Source organism: Oryx dammah, unplaced genomic scaffold (assembly GCF_014754425.2).
Source record: "Oryx dammah isolate SB20612 unplaced genomic scaffold, SCBI_Odam_1.1 HiC_scaffold_17, whole genome shotgun sequence".
NCBI classification, from domain to species: Eukaryota; Metazoa; Chordata; class Mammalia; order Artiodactyla; family Bovidae; genus Oryx; species Oryx dammah.
The window spans coordinates 5,359,795-5,381,629 of NW_024070201.1; the positions used below are offsets into that span (position 1 = coordinate 5,359,795).

Here is a 21,835-nt window from a genome sequence, read left to right on the forward strand (position 1 = left end):
CAGTGTAGAGGACCGCCCTTGCTTCCCATTTAAGAAGGAAATCATTCAGCTGGAGCCATAGCCTCAAGGAAAACTTAGGGAGCAGCCAGTGTTCCCTAGGCCTTGAAGGTGGGTCAGAGCAGTGACTGAATCACAGCACACAATTTTGTGCTGTCAACTTAAAAATTAGTCACAACCTAAGAGTTGAGAGTTACGTTTCATTTGGCGGGAATTTTTAGGAGTTCAAGCCTGGGAGACAGCATCTCAGGTGATCCTGAGAGAACTGGTCCAAGGAGGTAAGGGAAGGAGCCAGATTACATAGAAGATTTGCAACAAAGAACAGGTAGTCTGAGCATCAGAAGATCATTGCTAACTAAAGAAATATATACCAAGCTATGGAACTTAGTGCTTGTCTGTGTGTGGAAAGATGCAAGAGTCTGTGTTCACTAAAATCATTCCTCTCCTAGGTGTCTCATCTATCTGAGCCAGGATCCTGTGTTTTTTCACATCCTGAGCCCCTTGGGGCTCACTGTAGGGAATGGCTGCAGTCTGATGGCTGCTAGATCACAGCTATTCTTCCTCTTCCTGAGTGACCTTAGAGCTCACTAGCTCACAAAGTAGGGCTGCAATCACTGATGACTGTGACACCCTTGTCTACTGATAAGGCAGGAAATATTCCATTTCTCAGTGCACTCTCCACTCCCCCAGACACTTCATATAGAATCAGGAGGCAACCCTATTACTTGCACTTCTACCTTTGGAATTTATTCCTTGAGTCATAAATGCTTTCAGTCTTCAAACATTTCCTATTGACTGAGAAGCAGATTCTGTGTTAATGGGACAATTAAGTCATGGAAGGAGGAGGCTGAGTTGATGGGGAGATAGAGAGATTCCAGAGGCAAACTTTTGCTACCTCCCAAAGTTGAAGTGTTGATCTTCATGCTAGCAACATGAAGGATATGAGGAAATTTGCCCCTGGCATCTCTCTCCTCAGTGATGGAGCTGGGATTAGGAGCCTGAAGATCTCAAGTTATAGAAGCAGGATCTAAATCTGTACGATACAGAGAACAAACATCAAAACATCATGATGTTATAAACTTTTCCTTTCTAAACGTGGAATCTCTATACCAGGTCTCTAGGGAGCTAGATTCAGCTTACAGAGTATTCTATTCTAGCAAAAGAATTTTATTTATCTAACTTCTTAAATTTAGTTTTTTTAAAAAAAAGATTATTTCACCTCTAAAGAATATGTGGAAAGTATTATAGTGAAAGTTCAGAACTCCCTAAAAATGCATTTTTAAGTTATTTTAATATTTTAGATGCTTATTATTTCTCATATAATGGCTTATTTAATAAGGTGGATGGAAGTTGGAGCTTATTTATTTTGAAGAAATGTACTCTGAATTGTCTGAGTGAGGGATGACTCTGATGTCAATCCACCCATGGATGGGTTAGATATTAATTGACCCATTGTTGGTCCTAGAATAAGGTCATATTTATTTTTGAGATAAATCAAAGGATGATATCAACTGTGAGTCACACAAAGAATTTCGTATTCACAGAGCATGGCTTAAGGGCTATATAAAGAGACACATTTAAGGAACTTGTATTGGGAAGGAACAGGGTAAATCGGGTTAAGCTGTTCAGAAGAAGTATACAATGAAGTTTCTTTTGTTGATACTAGCTCTGCAGGTCACTGCTTCTGGAACTGCTCCACTGACTAACTATCCAAGCCCTGAAGAAAGTGACGTGGCATTTGCTCAAGTAAGAATTGGCACTATAGAATTTATCTAGCCTGATTTCTGTCTAAGATTTATTTCACTGACCTGTTTTATTCTGAAAGTACTAGTTGAAAACTGTTTTAAGGAGCTATTGGATTTTAGCATTGTTTTGTTGTTGTCTTCTTTTTATTTATTTATTGCTGAAGAGGAATGTAAGAAAAAAGTGTCTGGGAAGAAAAAATTTTCCTCTACTTTTCTAGATTCTTCTGGCTGGTCTAAAAATTAAATTGATATGCGACAGATTAACAACAGAAAATCAAACAAAAGTTTCATAACATTCATATTGTGAGAGATTCAGAAAAACTGAGTAACTCTCCAAAATGGCCAAAACCCTTGCCTTAAAAAGGCATCAGTGTGCAGCTGAGTTATAAATACAGAGCTCCAACAGAAACCTTTCCACATAAAATGATGTATCAATAAATGTATTTTTTTCCCAGAGATATTTGGCAAACTTTTATGGCCTTGAGATGGAAACAACTCCCATGACAAAAATGAAAGTCAACAGGAACATCATGGAGAATAAAATTCAGGAAATGCAGCAGTTCTTTGGGCTAAAAGTGACTGGGCAACTGGACACATCTACTCTGGACGTGATGCACAGACCTCGATGTGGAGTGCCGGATGTTGAAAATTATCAACTATTTCCAGGGCGGCCGGTCTGGAAGAAACGTCTTATCACGTACAGGTAACATTATAGCCGAGTATTTTTCTACTTTCCCCTAGGTCTGTGTTCTAGAAACTTGAGCCACTTAGATACAGCTCTAAATCTGGAAGTAGATAGGAAGCATCCCTCAATTATTAACACTATTCCTGTGTTGAAATAGTGTTTCTGAAAGGGAAAACCATTCCCTCGCTGAAATTGTTGGGCTTGCAAGTCCAGAACAGAGTAGGAAAGCCATAAATAAAAGAAGAATGAAGCTGGATCTAAAAAGAAGCAAGAGAAAGCTTTATAGACTATTTAGATGGATAAATGAAGAAGTCTGGGAGCAGGGGTAAAAGGCATAAGCCTCTACAAATGTCAACCTTTCATAATGGTGACCTGTAAATCATAAATGAGTAGAAATCAAGTTAGATTCTGTTTAAGGAGTAAGGTGCCAAGGATAAATATTTCTGTAGATGAAGCGGGTTTTCCTCATCTGGACTACTGATTTATGTAATGATTCATTCTTGAATGATGCTAGCAAAAATGAAGTATTGTAATAAAACAAAATTAACACATGGTTTCTATATATTTTCCTCTTTTGTTCTGCTGGTAAAGAATCAACAATTACACCCCGGACTTGAAGCCTGAGGATGTTGATGATGCCTTCCAGAGAGCTTTTCAAGTATGGAGTGATGTGACCCCCTTGAAATTCAGAAAGATTCATGAAAACGAGGCTGACATCATGATACAATTTGCACTTCGAGGTAGAGAAATTGGACTTACATCATCTGTCTCATTTGGCATGACCCAGGCGGCACAGTAGTAAAGAATATTCTTGCCAGTGCAGGAGGTGCAAGAAATGCAAGTTCAATCCCTGGGTCAGGAAGATCCCCTGGAGTAGAAAATGGAAACCCTCTCCAGTATTCTTGCCTGGAAAATTCCATAGACAGAGGAGCCTGGCAGGCCACAGTCCATGGGGCCACAAAGAGTCAGACATGGCTGAGCATACACTCACACACACACACACACACACACACAACCTGTGTAGACAGACTAATTTTCCTTTTCTTTTTTTTAAAAACAAGAACATAGAGACGCTTATCCTTTTGATGGCCCATGGGGAATCCTAGCCCATGCTTTTGCACCTGGAGCTGGTCTTGGAGGAGATGCACATTTTGATGAGGCTGAAACCTGGACTAAAGGACACAAAGGTAGGCTCCCCAAACCCCCAAAGAATTAGAAAATCCTAACAAATTCTAAGTTATATCCTGTTTTTCAAAGGCCACATTCTGAGAAAAGATTATAAGGACAGGAAAATTTTTTCTGATTAAAATTTTGACACTGAATAAAATTGTAACACTGTTCCCACTTCACCTCTATAAATGGAGTATATTGGACTAGATTATTTTAAAGTTCATTTCCAAGAATCTATGAAGATAAACTAGTTTATTAGTATACACTCAGGAACCTTAAGAACCATAATATGGAAAGAAAAAAGCCATTATTTAGGGGCTCAGTTTTTGCAGTGCAATCCAGAAACTTGCAAAAATACAGATACTAATGCTGTGTATGCCAACAATCCTAGAACAGGGTGATCACTTGCATGACTCATTATATGCTGACAATTTCCTAAATTCATAGTGGCATAGAAAGATGAAATTTTGTTATAGAGGATTTAAAGATCTCTATAAAGAAACACAAGGTTATGTGGTCAGGTAGTCTCCTGTGGTTCTGGGTTAAAAATTCCAAAATGCCCCATTGATCATTTAATACCTTGTGTGTATCTATAGAGGGGATAAAACTCATCGTCCATCCCAGACAGTTGGGGGGGAGGGTAACGAGCATCCCTTGTTATTTGGAGAAGTCACTATCCACTGGGAAATCCAAGCATCACATCGGAAGCCTTCCTAATATTCCTATTGGAGATTCTAGACTCTATGACTGACTATATGTGGAAAGGAAGTAAAGAGAAATTCATCAAGAGTATGCTCTACTCAGCACCATCATCTCCACCCCCAGCTGATATTGCTTGCATTGATGGCAATGATTTTATAGACCAGAAAGGCTATTTGTTTTAGCTTACACATGGCCTAAGGCTTATGAAACCTTTGATTGAGAAGGGAACTCTTTTTTTAATTGTCAAAAGACAAATGATTAGGTTCTGGCTGAGCCTCAAATCCTCAGTAGACATGTTAAATTTGTGCAAATTTTATCCAAACGTATTTGGGGTTTGTAATCTTTTCATCTGACAGGAGAAACATGCTGATTAGCCTGGAGAATTTTTAAAATTCTAAAGAAACTTAGGAAAGTCATTTAATACAGATCTTTACAGATAGAGAAAAGAGGTTAGAGGCTACCTTGTGAAAAAGCTGGGACCAGAACATTTATTTCCTAGGTCTTATCTTAGCACAATGTATACTTTCTATTTGTCCATGTTGCCTTATTTTAATTTGCTTAATTCTATGCTTTCAAAGACTAAATTAGTTATGAAAATTCTAATTTAAAATCCATTTTCTCGACTAACTTTGACACAATAAATTCTTTTTTCTTTGGGACACAATTAAATTAAATGAACAATTCCCACAGTCTTTACTGAGTTTCTATTAGGGTGTTAGGTGATGGGGGTGCTTAGATTCAGAAATGAAAAGGACACAGTCTTGCCATTGAGAAATACACAATCTAAAAGGAAACAGAACACAAACAAAAATCCATTATTTTGAGATGAGAACCAATAGTGATCTTTTGTACAAAGTAGTACAGGAATTGAGAATAAAATAAATTCAGGTTTAGGCCAAGTTGTAAAAGGTTTTGTTTACTCTTCCCAGTGTTATGCAGAGTGGAGAGAATTAGTCTTTGTGTCTTCTTTTTTGTTGTTTGGTAGAAGTGAAAGCATCTCTGAATTAGTTACTGGACCCACGTGTTACAGGGAGTGCTTGGAGGATCCGTATTCCTTGAGATCCCTCAGAGAGGTGTGAACTTTTTGCTCATCTTGGGTTCTAGAGAGTATTTCAAGATCAGGCTCTGTAGCTAAATGGTGTGTGCCTCTGAGAAGTCAGTTCTGAGCTTCCTTTTGCCATAGAGAAAGAAAGAACAAAATGAAAGCATTAGACTATAATGAAGACTAAAAAAAAAAACAGGAATTTTCAAATCTTCTGAGAATTAGGAAATCTGAGAGAAAGGGCACACCCTTGTCTCTTACTTACAAAGGTACAGCCTCTGGGACATACAGGAAAAAGAAAAAACAGTTATAACTATAATGTGGTAGTGTAAATATGTCTAAAGTGTAAATATAGTCTCTTTGATTTCGTTGGGAATCATGTTTAGGAAAAGGGTGATCCAAGAAATTTTTAGAGCCAAGAACTTTGGATGTGAATCTTGGCTCAGGCACTTAATTTGTCATTTAATCTTGCTGATCCTGTATCCTCATCTGAAAATAGAGAACAAAATGATTTCCTTTTGGTTGTATAAGGATTAGACATAACGTGGTGCTTTTCTCTGTGACTCACAATACTGTACCTAAATATGGATTTAAGATTTGAGTTTCGTAAAGGAAGGTTACCAAAGACTTTTCTATATCCAGTGAAGCCTGCTTAGGGGAAAAGCAGAACAAGGTCATGTGAGTTGAGAATTATTCAGGAGCAATGAACACAGCTGTGAGATATTCCGGAAGTTTTGACAATGGAACATATTTCATTTTTCTGAGAGTGCAGTGGTCCTTAACCAGAGGCAAACACTACCATGTGTAAAGTAGATAGCTAGTGGGAAACTGCTGTATAGAACAGGCAGCTCAGCTTGGTGTCCTATGGTGACTGCGACGGCTGGGATGAGGGGGTGGGAAGGAGGTCCCAGAGGAAGGGGACATATATATACATATAGCTAGTTCACTTCGTTGTACTGTGTAAACTAACAATATTTTAAAGCAACTATTTCCCTGGTGGCTCAGACGGTAAAGAGTCTGCCTGCAGTGCAGGAGACCTGGGTTCAATCCCTGGGTGGGGAAGGTCCCCTGGAGGAGGAAATGACAGCCCTCTCCAGTACTCTGGCCTGGAGAATCGCATGGATGGAGAAGCCTGGCAGGCTACAGTCCATGGGGTCGCCAAGAGTCGGACGTGACTGAGCAACTTCACTTTCACTTTATATAAAGAAAAAAAAATATGTGGAAACATTTTTTTGGTTGTAAGAACTAGAGGGGAGCGGTGCTACTTGAATTCAACGGTAAAAGGAGAATCTTATCAAGATCTGTAATGCATAGGACAGCCCTGCCAGCAAAGAGTGATCTGTCTTGTAATGTCAACAGTGCCAAGGCAGAAAAAGCTTGCTCCTGAAGGAGGAAAATGAGGTATTTCTAAGTTTCCCTTTTCATTGTTCTATAGATGCCAATAGATTTCACTGGTTCTCTCTTAGGCCCAAACTTGTTCCTAGTTGCTGTTCATGAGATTGGCCATTCCTTGGGTCTTGGCCATTCCAGCGATACAAGTGCCATAATGTTTCCCAGCTACAGAAATATTGACTACAAGATATTTCACCTCTCTGCTGATGACATAAATGGCATTCAGTCTCTCTATGGTGAGTTGAATTTCTTCACCATTTTGCCAAATAAAGATACTCATGAATAATTTCATACTATCTGCATTTGCATAAACAGTAAGATTTATCTTCTCTTTGAACCCCATGAAAATTCTGTGAGGTATAGGCAACAGAGATATTATCTTCATTTTATGGATGAGTACAAGGGGACCTAGTGTGTTAATACCTGAGCCAGAGGCAAAACCTGAGTCTTCTGGTCTGAAATCTCTTCTCCCTATCCAGCATACCACTGTCTTTTGAAGAAGGCACATGGAGAAATAATCTAACCAGAACAGGAGAACAGAGTGATCAGATTTTTATTCTCCACAATGTTGCAACCACATGGAAGGGGAAAAATATTCGTTGCAGGAAATATATGTTATAGAAAACATAAATTGCTTTTTAAGTATTTTTCATCAAGAACATTGAATGTTTTAAAGAGTGTTTCTTCATCTTAAAAACTAAAAGACATTTTTTTTTTTCTAATGCTTCTTGAAATGGACTTTCAGGACGCCCAGAAAAACACCAAGTTCCATCAAATCCTAGCAGTAAAAACCCAGCTGCTTGTGACCCCAATATGAGTTTTGATGCTGTTACTACAGTGGGACATAAAATTTTTTTCTTTAAAGACTGGTAAGATCATTTTTATATCTAACAAATATTAAAGGCTGATCCCTTAGATATTTGTGTGTGAGAGAGAGAATGGTGAAAAATAATTTAAAAAATGAAGTAGATAAAATCTGTGAGTTGGAACTTGGACTTGATTCTGAAGGCAATGGAGAGATCTTGAGGATCTTGAAGCAGGAGAGTAATGTGATTATATTTATTTTAACTAGAAAACTGAGCTGTAAAAAATGGATCTGCGACAAGAATCTGGGTTGGGGACAGATAAGACAGGTAGCAAGGATGCCAGACTATTTTAATCATACTGATAGATTTAAATTAAGATGGTCAAATCTGAACTTAAAGCTGTGACAGAGTACCAGACTCGATTTTTGATTATAAAAAAGAGAATTCCAGGATGACGTATGGTTTTTGTCTTAGAACATATATTGAACCTTGAACCAGATATTGGATGGGTGGGGCAGTGGAGAAAATTAGTATTTGATAGATAGAACAAATATTCCCCATTACTGAGATTATGGAACTGAGATGCTTGAGGTTGAGTTGACTTCCTTTAGGTTACAGAACTGGCACCTGGGTTGTGAGCTCAGACTAGAACCTAGATACCTTGGTTCCAAGCTCCATGTATTTCCATATGCCAGTCTGCCTGTTAAGATCATTGCTAATATTGGAGGTTATTAAAATCCTCTGCATGTGGTTCTCCTACACAAATGCCCATAGAATAGAATGTGAAGCTACTGGAAAGAAACACGAAGTTCTCTCACAGGTCCTTCCCTCTTCATGGTTCTTCAGTCTACAGAGATTTTTTAATGTGTTAAATGTTTCTCGTCAGGTTCTTCTGGTGGAAGCTTGCTGAGCGTCCAAAAAGCAGCATTAGTTTAATTTCTTCTTTAGATCCAAACCTACCATCCCACATTCAAGCTGCTTATGAAATTGCAGACAGAAGTCATGTTTTTCTTTTTAAAGGTAATTCCAATATTTTGCTATTGAGCCTACTTCTAAGGAAGAGAACAAATTAAGGAAATAATACTACATTTAAAGAACTTACACCCATGGCGGATTCATGTCAATGTATGGCAAAACCAATACAGAATTGTAAAGTAAAATTAAAAATAATAATAATAAAAAAAATAATAAAAGGTACTATAGATTTTTATTAATGAGGGCTCTGAAATATAGCCCCAAATAGGGTAAATATACTTAGGTAATATGTAAAGCTTATTGCAAAATTTTATAAAATATAAGATGATAATACTTTGGAAAAAAAAAACAGAGCTATAGAAGGTAAACCATGTTTAAGAATAGGAGTAATATATTTTGAATCTTGAGAGTCCCTTGGACTGTAAGGAGATCCAACCCATCCATTCTGAAGGAGATCAGCCCAGGGATTTCTCTGGAAGGAGTGATGCTGAAGCTGAAACTCCAGTACTTTGGTCACCTCATGTGAAGAGTTGACTCATTGGAAAAGACTCTGATGCTGGGAGGGATTGGAGACAGGAGGAGAAGGGGACGACACAGGATGAGATGGCTGGATGGAATCACTGACTCGATGGACGTGAGTCTGAGTGAACTCTGGGAGCTGGTGATGGACAGGGAGGCCTGGCGTGCTGCGATTCATGGGGTCACAAAAAGTCGGACACGACTGAGCGACTGAACTGAACTGAACTGAACTGAATTTTGAATCTATGAAATAAGAATGATGTTACTTGTGCTGAGTCAGTATTTCTATTACTCTTTCTGTATGATTCCAAAGTATCCATTCTCTTTGTCTTTACAGATGACAAGTACTGGTTAATGAACAATTTGAAACCGCAGTTAAACTATCCCAAGAGCATACATTCTCTGGGCTTCCCCTCCTCAGTGAAGAAAATTGACGCAGCTGTTTTTAACCCACTTTTCTATAAGACCTACTTCTTTGTAGGTAACAAGTTTTGGAGGTGAGCTTTAACGGCTGATGATTTGACCCCTAAGATTTGTGAAATAGTCAATGAATGGGATTTTTCAGAAGACACCTTTTCTATACTAAATTTTAAAAAGCCCTTGATTTTCCTGGAAGAGAGATCAAGATAATATAGCACTGAAACAGTTGTTTTCAACCTAATTCTTTTCTCTGTACTGTTGGTTTATGATAGGAGATGAAAATACCTGTTTTAAAAGGAGCACTTTAAATAAAATGTCATGTTACTAATCACAGTGGAAATGAAAAAGAGTGGTGTAGATGTATGAGACCTAGTATTTGCAATTAGTTTGTAGGGCATATGCATTTTCAGATTCCTTTCTGGAACTGTTGGACCCCAAGGAGACAGAATGAGGGAACCATGCTGTGAGTGACAGCAGGTTGCTCCAGGTCTTCACTAACTGGAAGTTAGAGAGTCAGGCTCTAGCATGGGTGGAAGCATTCTGGCAGAGTGGGGAGAGTGCTTGATTGGAAGTCAAGAAGCCTAGAGTTTGAGTCCTAATCTGTGAAGGGTTTAGGTCCTTGGTTTTCCTATGGGTACAGTTTAAACTCTTTCAGAAGAGAATAAGGCAGGTTTTGTGATTCATAACCATGAAATATCAAGCTTAATGTCATGAAATCCATATTTTGATGTAGTTTCTGCTGGTTATTTCTTTGCTCAGGTATGACGAGAGGAGACAATACATGGACCCTGGTTATCCCAAGTTGATTACTACATATTTCCCAGGAATTGGCCCGAAAATTGATGCAGTCTTCTATTACAACAGTAAGTGGATTGGGAAACCACGAAAAAGAGTGGAAATCCCTTATTAAAATACTGGATTATAGTGTCTTCAAGATCAGAGAAAAGGGCTCCAAACTGGAAGAGAAAGAACTCTGCAGTTCTTCAAAGGGTCACAGAGAGAAAATCTGCAAATTTTTGGCTAAGAATAGGTGGGCCAGAAGAAAGAGTGAGGTGGCATCAATGATAGTTTTATACTAGGGTGGTCTGTCAGACAGGGAGCAGGTGATTCTTGCCACTTTTATATGTCTGAGTCTCTGGGATTTCCATCACGTCAAGCTGCACAGTATATGTAAGCGAGTGGATAGCAGTCAAGGCAAGCAGGAATCTTTTATACATTTTTATGTCCTGAGTTCTTTAACTTCCTTTCAGTCCCTTCTACCCTTCATGGGTTCTCATGGACTGAGTCTCAGGGTGGGATGAAAGAAGCTTGAATTCATTTGAATTTGTGTTTATGAATGTCTTCCAGCAAGGTCAGGCTAAGCAAGATATCTTTGGGTCAAGATATTTTGGGTTGTATTCCTATCCCCATGTTTTATTTACTTTCCCCATCAACACTTCTATGTACCCTACCTGAGTTCACTCTCCTCTCTTCCACTCTGAATTCTCCACCTGGAGTGTGAATTTTCAAAAACATTTGCATTTTTAAGAGTCAGTCTTAAAGACCAAACAACCTTCTCATTAAAGATAATAAAGATATTTATGGTGAAAAGACTAGTAATAGGTAGATATGTGGGGGCAGGATATCTAACTAAGAAATCCAACTTTATAATCTTGAATCTGACCTTATTTAATCTAGGTTATCTTTTTTTATTAAAGAATGCAATCAGAAAATTAAAATATTTCTTTTTTTTTTTTTAATTTTTAGGACACTACTATTTCTTCCAAGGATCTAAACTACTTAAATATCATGTCCTAGCCCAACGTGTCATTGAAAGTCTGAAAAGCAGTACTGTGCTAGGTTGTTAGTAGTGATATAATTACTGGTATTTGCCAGTTCACTTCAGTTTAAAAAGTATTTATTACATACTTGCTATGTGCCCAGTACCATGATATGGAGATATGTTATCATATGGTAAAATCTATGGACCATAGATGAATGACTATATAAATAAGTGATTATATAATATATATAAGATTCTTTGATTTTGAAAATGCTCATTGTCAGAGATGCCTTCAAAGGCCAAAAGAATATCTTGGTTCCTAATATCCTTGAACTGACCAATTTTAATTATTTCTTTGGCTTAACTAAGTCAAGAAATGATTAGTCTCTGTAACCACTGTATGTTTCAGCAAGGGTATTATTTTAATTATTTGGGGCTAAAGGCAAAAGGAGAAGAGGACAACAGAGGATGAGATAGTTGGATGGCATCAGTGATTCAATAGACACGTATTGGGCAAACTCTGGGAGATGGTGAACGACATGGAAGCCTGGTGTGCTGCAGTCCATGGTGTTGCAAAGAGTTGGATACAACTTGGTGACTGAATGGCAACCACAAAAGCAGACTATACTTAGAACTTTTTAAATGACAATTAATGAAAGTAATATATAAATAAATCATATAATTATGGTGATAATATAATTTTGTTGCATTGTCTGTGTTGATTTTTCTGTTATCTTTTATAATATATGTATTGCTCAAATAAAAACTTGAAAGAAAGTATTTGGTTTTTAAGAATTTTTTTCTTGAAAAACAGGATATGTGTTTTGAAAATAATTTTGGACCTACTATTAAATAATAGTTGGACTTCCCTAGTGGCTCAGACAGTAAAGCATCTGCTTACAATGCGGGAGACCTGGGTTCGATCCCTGGATCGGGAAGATCCCCTGGAGAAGGAAATGGCAACCCACTCCAGTACTCTTGCCTGGAGAATCCCATGGACAGAGGAGCTGGTGGGCTACAGGGTGGCAAAGAGTCGGACACAACTGAGCAATTTCACTTTCACTTTCTTTCTTTTCACTTTCACTATTGAATAAAAAAGGCAACCAGAAACAGGAAAAAGTTATATTCGTTTTGGTCACTTGCCTAAAGCCACCTGAATCCTTGGTCTCAAATCTAGACAGCATTCTCCAGACTACAAACAATGCCAAGGAGCACCTGCAGTGCACGACTGCAAGCCTGGAGAGAAAAAGGAGTGAAATGGGAACTTCCCACTTCAGTAAACTTTTCATCACAGTCATGTCAGGTTTCTCTTAACACACATTCTCTCTCTCTCTGGATTGTACATTTATTAAAATTCTCACTAACAACTATTGGGATTGTGGAATGCTCATAGTTTTCTACATATTTTCACACCATTGCTGGTTGATATACTCAAGATCTAAGAAATGGTCAAGCCTATTACAACTCAGGAGGTCTTACAAATAGCTGAGAAAAGAAGAGAAGCAAAGGAGAAAAGGAGAGATATACCTATTTGAAAGCAGAGTTCCAAAGAATAGCAAGAAGAGATAAGAAAGCCTTCTTTCAATGCAAAGAAATAAAGGAAAACAATAGAATGGGAAAGACTAGAGATTTCTTCAAGAAAATTAGAGATACTAAGGGAACATTTCATGCAAAGATGGGCTCAGTAAAGGACAGAAATGGTATGGATCTAACAGAAGCAGAAGATATTAAGAAGAGGTGGCAAGAATACACAGAACTATACAAAAAAGATCATCATGACCCAGAGAACCACGATGGTGTGATCACTCACCTAGAGCCAGATACCTTGGAGTGTGAAGTCAGGTGGGCCTTAGGAAGCATCACTATGAACAAAGCTAGAGGAGGCAATGGAATTCCAGCTGAGCTATTTCAAATCCTAAAAAAATGATGCTGTTAAAGTGCTGCACTCAATATGCCAGCACATTTGGAAAAGTCAGCAGTGGCCATAGGACTAGAAAGGATCTTTTTTCATTCCAATCCTAAAGAAGGGAAAGACCAAAGAATGTTCAAACCACTGCAAAATGGTACTCATTTCACACCCTAGCAAAGTAATGCCCTAAATTCTCCAAGCTAGGCTTCAACAGAATGTGAATTGTGAACTTCCAAATATTCAAGCTGGATTTAGAAAAGGCAGAGGAATCAGAGATCAAATTGCCAACATCCACTGGATCATCAAAAACAAGAGAGTTCCAGAAAAACATCTACTTCTGCTTTATTGAGTATGCCAAAGCCTTTGACTGTGTGGATCACAACAAACTGTGGAAAATTCTTAAGGAGATGGGAATACCAGACCACCTTACCTGCCTCCTGAGAAATCTGTATTTAGGTCAAGAAGTAACAGGTAGAATTGGACATGGAACAACAGACTGATTACAAGTTGGGAAAGAAAGGACAAGGCTGTATATTGTCACCCTGATTATTTAATTCTATGCAGAGTACATCATGCAAAATTCCTGGCTGGATGAAGCACAAGTTGAAATCAAGATTGCCGGGAGAAATATCAGTAACCTCAGATATGCATATAACACCACCCTTATGGAAGAAAGAGAAAAACTAAAGAGCCTCTTGATGAAAGTGAAAAAGGAGAGTGGAAAAGTTGGCTTAAAACTTAACATTCAGAAAACTAAGATCATGGCATCTGGTCCCATCACTTCATGGCAAATAGATGGGGAAACAGTGGAAACAGTGAAAGACTCTTATTTTGGGGGGCTCCAGAATCACTGCAGATGGTGACTGCAGCCATGCAGTTAAAAGACTCTTGCTCCTTGGAAGGAAAGTTATGACCAACCTAGCCAGCACATTAAAAAGCAAAGACATTACTTTGCCAACAAAGGTCCACCTAGTTAAAGCTATGGTTTTTCCAGTAGTCATGTATGAATGTGAAAGTTGGACTATAAAGAAAGCTGATTCTTTTGAACTGTGGTGTTGGAGAAGACTCTTGAGAGTCCCTTGGACTGCAAGGAGATCCAACCAGTCCATCCTAAAGGAGATCAGTCCTGAATATTCATTGGAAGGACTGACACTAAAGCTGAAACTCCAATCCTTTGGCTACCTGATGGGAAGAACTGACTCATTGGGAAATACCCTGATGCTGGGAAAATTTGAAGGCAGGAAGAGAAGGGGACAACAGAGGATGAGATGGTTTGATGGCATCACTGACTTGATGAACATGAGTTTGAGTAAACTCCAGGAGCTGATGAAGGACAGGGAAGCCTGGCATGTTATAGTCCATGGGGTTGGAAAGAGTTGGACATGACTGAGCAACTGAACTGAACTGAATCTTTATACCCACATTACAAGCTATATATCAGTACCTTGATCTCATAGATGAAAAAATGAAGTTCAGAAAAGTTAAAATGTTTGTTCAAATTCACATACACATTAGGTAGCAGAAATGATGCAACTGTTGTTCAATCAAACCTATAAAACAAATAGAGACAAGAGTTTGTTGTGCCTTCAAATTAAATTCAATCTCTGCATTTCATTTGTTTTTAACATCATCTTAGCCTGGACTTAAACCTTTCCAAAATTTTTCTTTCTCAAATGTTCATATTCTTGAAAACTGAAACCTGGATATGTCTCTTGTCCCAGCATATGTCTGGTGGTCTTCAATTTGGAGGTGCCTTTCATGAATTTCTGACCTTCTGACTGCCCTCTCCTCTTTCTAACTCCAGGCTTTACTGTCAATTATCTTCCACTTCTGCTGCCCACTTAGGACAAATGAATATATTTTACTGAAATTCCAAAATCCTAAGTCTTCTTACTCACCAAGGGTGGTCAATATTCCAATTCCAGAAAATTACCATCAAAAATCTTGCTAGCCATGAATTCATAAGTGCTCATCAAAAAAACCATCTGTAAAGTTCTGACCATAAACACACAATTCAGTACCTTTGTGGCTCAAAACATATTTCACAATCTTTCCTTTCTTTGAAAATAATACTTTATGCACTTATAAAATGGGGACATTTTGTTCCCGGTCATGAATTTAGAGAAAAAGTGGAAAAACTTCTCAAACCTCAAACTTCATTTATATTCACATCTCCCTCAAGATATTTTCTTGTCAACTTGACTGCTCCAAAAAAATAACAGAACCTGGGAGCAAGATTCTTGTTGCTATTAATAATTTATTAACTATTTTATCTTGCCCCTAATTATTGAGCCAACTAGTATCAGATCATGTTCCTTCTTAGTTGAAAGATTATCAGTCAATAGAATCAAAGTGGCAAAGCAGAAAGAACTTAAGTTTGGGTGAAACAATTCTCAGAATTGTAATATGCACTTACTGGCTCTGTGACACCAACTTGTTTACTTTCTCTCTGCCCTTTTTTCTCCATTCTTAAAATAGAAATAAAAATGTCTATTCTACCCCTCCCTACCAGTGAGCTGACACAGCCCAGAGGGCCCACAGACCCAGCCTGTGCAGCTAGCCCCAAAGAGACATGACCCCACCTTCCAGCAGGCCCACACTCACTGCACGAGACAAGACCTAGCAGCCATCTGTGCCAGCCCTGGCTTCCAGTGTGCACACAGTAGCTGGCCCAACCACAAGAGAAAGGGACACTTCTCTAGCACGTAGCTTTGGTATCCAGAGTGGAGCATATTGCTGAGCCCCATGATGCCACTTTTCCAAGATCTGGAAATGCAACTGACATACCTAATACAAATACAACACAAAAAATTAGGCAAAATGGGAGGGCAGAGGAAAATCTTCCAATCAAAGGAACAAGACCGTATCTTTTTTTTAAAGTGAAGACTGTATTACACACTCCAAGAAAAGTAATAGGCTTTAATTATCTAAAAGCATATAACATAATGAAAGTCCAGAATCTTTACTTCTTTCTTCTAATGGTATAATTTTAATGGAGAGTAAGCTGGTACCCTACCACTAGCTCTGTAGGTTTATGGGAGTTGGCCATGCTTTGGTACATAGCCAACTCTACTTTAGCTATTACCGCAATACAGTTTCATTCTGTCCTTCTTACATAATGGGACCTATCCAAAAATGTGTCAACATTTACAAATCATGACTCATAAGAAGATGAGTTGTCTTAACCATGGCAAAGCATTGCCCGGGATCATTACATGGCTTTGTCAGGGCAATGAGTATTACTGGTTACAGATAGCTGACCTAAGCCCTGGAATATAACACTTACAAACTCCAGAATTTAAGTAAATAATATATGGATAACTAAAGAAGTAATTCAGCCGAGTGTAAATACTCTAAACCTTCTTCTTTTACAGAGGTGCCTATGGCACAGAGCAGAGACAACTTTTTCAGTGAGAGACTGAACAGACAGACAGACAATGATTAAACTATACATGAAAACAGAACTTTGACCCATTTATCTGTAGCAGTCTGCACAGGAAACCAATCCCTTTATATGCAATAAACAACCCAGGAAAGCAGTTTATAAGTGCAGGAAGCTAGATTGATATCTCCAGTGACAATCTAGGAGGCTAAAAGGCAGCTTTTGTGACAATCCAAAATGTCCAACATTTGCTGAGAGACTGACAGCCTCTCTCATTTTTGTCTTGTTTCCAACTTGGATCAATCAGAAAAATTCAAATACGTACCTCCTAACCAATAGCACAGCATGCCCACTTCTAATTAGCCCAGCTGCAGTGTCCCCATATCAACAGTTTCCAATCAGGATACATGTGAAAACTTCCTTTCTCCCACCATAATGTTTTCCATGTGTCTGTCTGCTTTGAGTTTGTCTGCCAAAACATGAATTTCAGTGGCTGACTTTCCTCTATAGCAAGCGCTGAATAAACAGACATTGCTTGGTCTCATTTAGTCTTTGCTTTTTTCCATACTAGGCACAGACCTGTGAAGTCACAAAGAAAGGAACTATGAATCAATCTTAACTGTGAAAAGTGAAAGTGATAGTCATTCAATTCTGTCCGACTCTTTGCAACCCCATGGACTATAGCCTGCCAGACTCCTCCATCCACGGAATTCTCTAAGCAAGAGTACTGGAGTGAGTTGCCATTTTCCTCTCCAGGGGAGTCTCCTCAATCCAGGGATCAAACCTGAGTCTCCCGCATTGCAGGCAGATTCTTTACCATCTCAGCCACCAAGGAAGCCCTTAACTATAGACTAGTTAGTTTCAGTTCTTCCCATTTTACAAGATTAATGGCATGCCATACCTTCTTCAATAATGGAACATTCTTCAAGAGATGGGGATACTGGACCACCTTACCTGCCTCCTGAGAATTCTATATGCAGATCAAGAAACAACAGTTAGAACTGGACATGGAACAATGGACTGGTTCCAAATTGGGAAAGAAAGGAATACGTCAAGGCTGTATATTGTCACCCTGCTTATTTAACTTATAGGCAGAGTATATTATGCAAAATGCTGGGCTGGATGAAGCACAAGCTGGAATCAAGATTGCCAGGAGAAATATCAATGATCTCAGATACGCAGATGACACCAAAGAGCCTCTTAATGAAAGTGAAAAAGGAGAGCAAAAAAGTTGGCTTAAAACTCAACATGCAAAAAACTAAGATCATGGCATCTGGTCCCATCACTTCATGGCAAATAGATGGGGAAACAATAGAAACAGTGAGAGATTTTATTTTCTTGGGCTCCAAAATCACTGCAGATGGTGACTGCAGCCTTGAAATTAAAAGACACTTGCTCCTTGGAAGAAAAGTTATGACCAACCTTGACAGTATATTAAAAAGCAGAGACATTACTTTGCCAACAAAGGTCCATCTAGTAAAAGCTATGGTTCTTCCAGTAGTCATGTATGGATGTGAGAGTTGGACTATAAAGAAAGCTGAGCACCAAAGAATTGATGCTTTTGAACTGTGGTGCTGAAGACTCGAGTATCCTTTGGACTGCAAGGAGATCCAACCAGTCCATCCTAAAGGAAATCAGTCCTGAATGTTCATTGGAAGGACTGATTCTGAAACTGAAACTCCAATACTTTGGCCACCTGATACAAAGAACTGACTCATTTGAAAAGACCCTGATACTGGGAAAGATTGAAGGTGGGAGGAGAAAGGGGTGACAGAGGATGAGATGGTTGGATGGCATCAATGACTTGATGGACATGAGTTTGAGTAAACTCCGGGAGTTGGTAATGGACAGGGAGGCCCGGCGTGCTGCAGTCCATGAGGTCACAAAGAGTTGAACACGACAGAGTGACTGAATGGAACTGATGCCTTCTTATTATTATTATTTTTATCCTTCCTGTCCCTTTTCTATCTGTATCATCTCTTTCCTTATATGGGACTTATATCTGCAGTCCTCTGGTTCTCCTTACGGCTCACTTAGATTGTAATAGCCCCTACAAGCCAGTCAGCTTTACCTTCTCCTCTGCTAGTCCAGCTAGTCACTGCTACCAGATATATCTCCTAGAAGCAGTGTTCTCACTTATCTGGCAGAAACATTACATGGGAAAATTTTCAGTCTAAGAAGACAACTGGCCTCAGTCCAAATACAAGCAAGTTGCTTTGTGGATCTCAACAAAGAGCTTCCTTGATAGCTCAGTTGGTAAAAAAAATCTGCCTGCAATGCAGGAGACACATATTCGATCCCTGGGTGGGAAAATCCCCTGGAGAAGGGAAAGGCTACCCACTCCAGTATTCTGGCCTGGAGAATTCCACAGATGTAGGAGCCTGGCAGGGGACTCTCAAAGAGTTAGACATGACTCAGCAACTATCACTTCACTTCACTTCATAATTGTTTTACAATGTTGTGTTACCTTCTGCTGTACAGTGAAGTGAATCAACTACGTATTTACATACATTCCCTCCCTCTGAGACCTCCCAGCTACCACCCTATCACATCACAGAGTACTGGGCCAAGCTGCCTGTGTTTTACAGCAGATTCCCACTAGCTATCTACTTCACACATGGTGGTGTATATATGTCAATCCTAATCTCCCAGTTTGCCCCACACTCCCCAGGCCCCCACTCCCACACGTCCATTTTCTATGCCTATGTCGCTATTCCTGCCCTGGACATAGGTTCATCTGTGCCATCTTTCTAGATTTCATATATATACATTAATATATAATATGTACTTTTCTCTTTCTGACTTACATTACTTTGTATGACAGACTAGGTCCATCCATATCTCTACAGATGACTCAACTTCACTTGTTTTTAAGGCTGAGTAATATTCCATTGTCTGTGCGTGCCACATCTTTATCTGCTCACCTGTCATTGGACAGTTAGATTGTTTCCATGTCACGGCTACTGTGAATAGTGGTGCAATGAGCATGTGCTATGTATGGCACATAAAATGAAAGGGGAAAAGTTATAACATTGAAAACAAAATGGCTTTAAAATATGCCTTTCCGCTATTGACAGGGTCAGAGAAGCTGTATTAGAAAAAAAGATTTGGAGGCTTATCTATGTTTATCTTATAAAACTTCAGGAACTTGCAGTCATTTTAAAGAACTGGAAAGATATTTCTTGTCCTCAAATGTCTGATCAGGGACCAGAACATTTATTTTGCAATGAACTAGAAAACACTGAAACCACATCTCTATTAAAGGCATGTTGATTTTGGATGAGAGAAAAGAAATTGTGACCTTAGATTTTCATACCCATCCAAGATACCTCCCATAGGACAAGTTACCAAAAGAGATGCTCAGACTTGCTAGAATTATTAAATTTCTCCTGAACCACCTTGGAAAATTACATAAAGACATACAATTGCCAATTGACCCCAAACAGACAATTTCAGAATGCATAGGTCCAGCTTTAAAACGTTTAACAGAGTTCTTGTTTCTCAGTTTGTTTTCAGTTTTCTAGCTGAAAGGTGACTTATCAGGTAGATTTGGCAGTATGGGGTTATGCTTGGACCATGCACCTTTTCACACCCGTCTCCCTTCTGCTTCTCCTCTAATCATCATAGGAGAAAAAGTGCTTCACAAGCAATCTTTTGTATCCTATAATCAGATTAAATACACATCCTATTGGAGTACCCCCCAAATTGTGTGTGTGTGTGTGTGTGTGTATACACAGTCAAATTGTTACACCAAGCATATTACAAAATGCTCTCCTTCCTTCTCTAAAATCAAGTTGCCTGGAGCCACATTAAAGTCATTGTCATTACCAAGGAATTTGAATCATGGATTTCAACACATTTACTACTCTTGTTGAATGATCTGAGTCATTAGGCTTTTATAAATGAAAAAGATAGTCACCCCACTTGCAGATATTATCTGTTCCCAACTTCCTTTTTTCCTCTAGTTCACCTTTCAACCAATATGTTTGAATGTTTCTATGGAAATTAGACATGAAAAATAATATATATGATCTGATTTCAACTATGGAAAATGTACATTTTAAAAAACCTGTAAGCAACATGTTTTATTTTTACACGGTAAAGAAGAAATACTTCGCCTTACTAGTACTTCCTTTTGGCTGATGACATTCAAATTCATACAAAAAATAGATGAAATTTTATAAATTGTCCACGAATGAGCATGATATAAAATGGAATACACAATTATTAAAAATCAGAAGAAAGTATTGAAAAGTGCTAATAGTATTTTTTCTCCTAGTAGCCTGACCATAAATAATTTAATTTCCTCTACATTTTTATGAATTTTAAATTTTCTATAGTAAAAATACAAAATTTTTTTGAAATATAAAAAATTTAATTGAAAATATTTTGCAGAAACATGGATTTCCATCAATAACAAAATCAAGTAAACATCTGAAATAAACTAAATAAACAAACATCTTAGTCACTAATGGCATTCCACAAAGAAGCTCCAATCTTCCCACAACTTCATTTTTCATTTTTCACTACTCACGTTCATACACTTTTTACTTCAATAAAAAGTCAAACCTTTGCCATTTTTTCATAGAGATACTAAACTTTCTTGAGTTTGTATGGTTATTTCTCCTGTTCCTGGATTTTCCTCTACATCCAAACTATTTCAGTCTTCACTTATTTGTGACTTTATCCTAGGCTTTCTCTCAGGAAAATATCTTTCCTTCTTCATAATTCCTGTACAATTTCTTTACTTCTTATAAAATTAGTTATGCAGCAATCATCTCTTCTAGTAGATTATACTCTTTTTTTCCTTCTTTCATCCTTCCCAGCTAATTTGGTCACTTTTTAATATATTTCTCCTTTAAATGTTATCTTCAAATTTACAATCTTAATTTGTTTATTCTGAAACATTTAAAACTGTGGCACTTGAGAAACAAGTGAATAGCTAGAAGAATGATTATATCGGTTGGAGGTAGCAAGGATCATGTGCTATCCTGTCTAATTAGTCATGGAGAAGCATGATAAATAGGAAGGCAAAAGTGGAAAGTTATCAGATAGAGTCCTACCCGGACTAACAGCCTGCTTTTAAATCAAAGTTTGCATCAGATTTAGGTATTTCAGATTAAAGGCTCAAAAAGTGAATTTCCCTTTCAATTTTATTCTAGAGTGTATTTCTTCTGTTTTTACAGAATTTAACAGTATAGACTGTGGCTATATATATTCAGCTTTGCATTTACTTATCTCTTATCACAATTGATTTTAAATACATTTTTCTTAAAACTGCACTTAAAAGTTCTACAGAATCTGACTTTTTACCAGGCCAACTTACTTC

At 38.2% G+C, this 21,835-nt stretch overlaps 1 protein-coding gene across 1 annotated transcript; it reads left to right on the forward strand.

Moving 5' to 3' along the window:
* The first annotated feature begins 1,589 nt into the window (after positions 1 to 1,589).
* On the forward strand, positions 1,590 to 11,699 carry MMP12 (matrix metallopeptidase 12). Its single transcript, XM_040257840.1, has 10 exons — positions 1,590 to 1,743; positions 2,198 to 2,445; positions 3,019 to 3,167; positions 3,489 to 3,614; positions 6,808 to 6,969; positions 7,479 to 7,602; positions 8,426 to 8,559; positions 9,371 to 9,530; positions 10,213 to 10,316; positions 11,200 to 11,699. The coding sequence occupies exons 1-10, from the start codon at positions 1,639 to 1,641 to the stop codon at positions 11,298 to 11,300; spliced, it is 1,413 nt and encodes a 470-aa protein (XP_040113774.1). The 5' UTR covers positions 1,590 to 1,638; the 3' UTR covers positions 11,301 to 11,699.
* Positions 11,700 to 21,835: the final 10,136 nt, after the last annotated feature.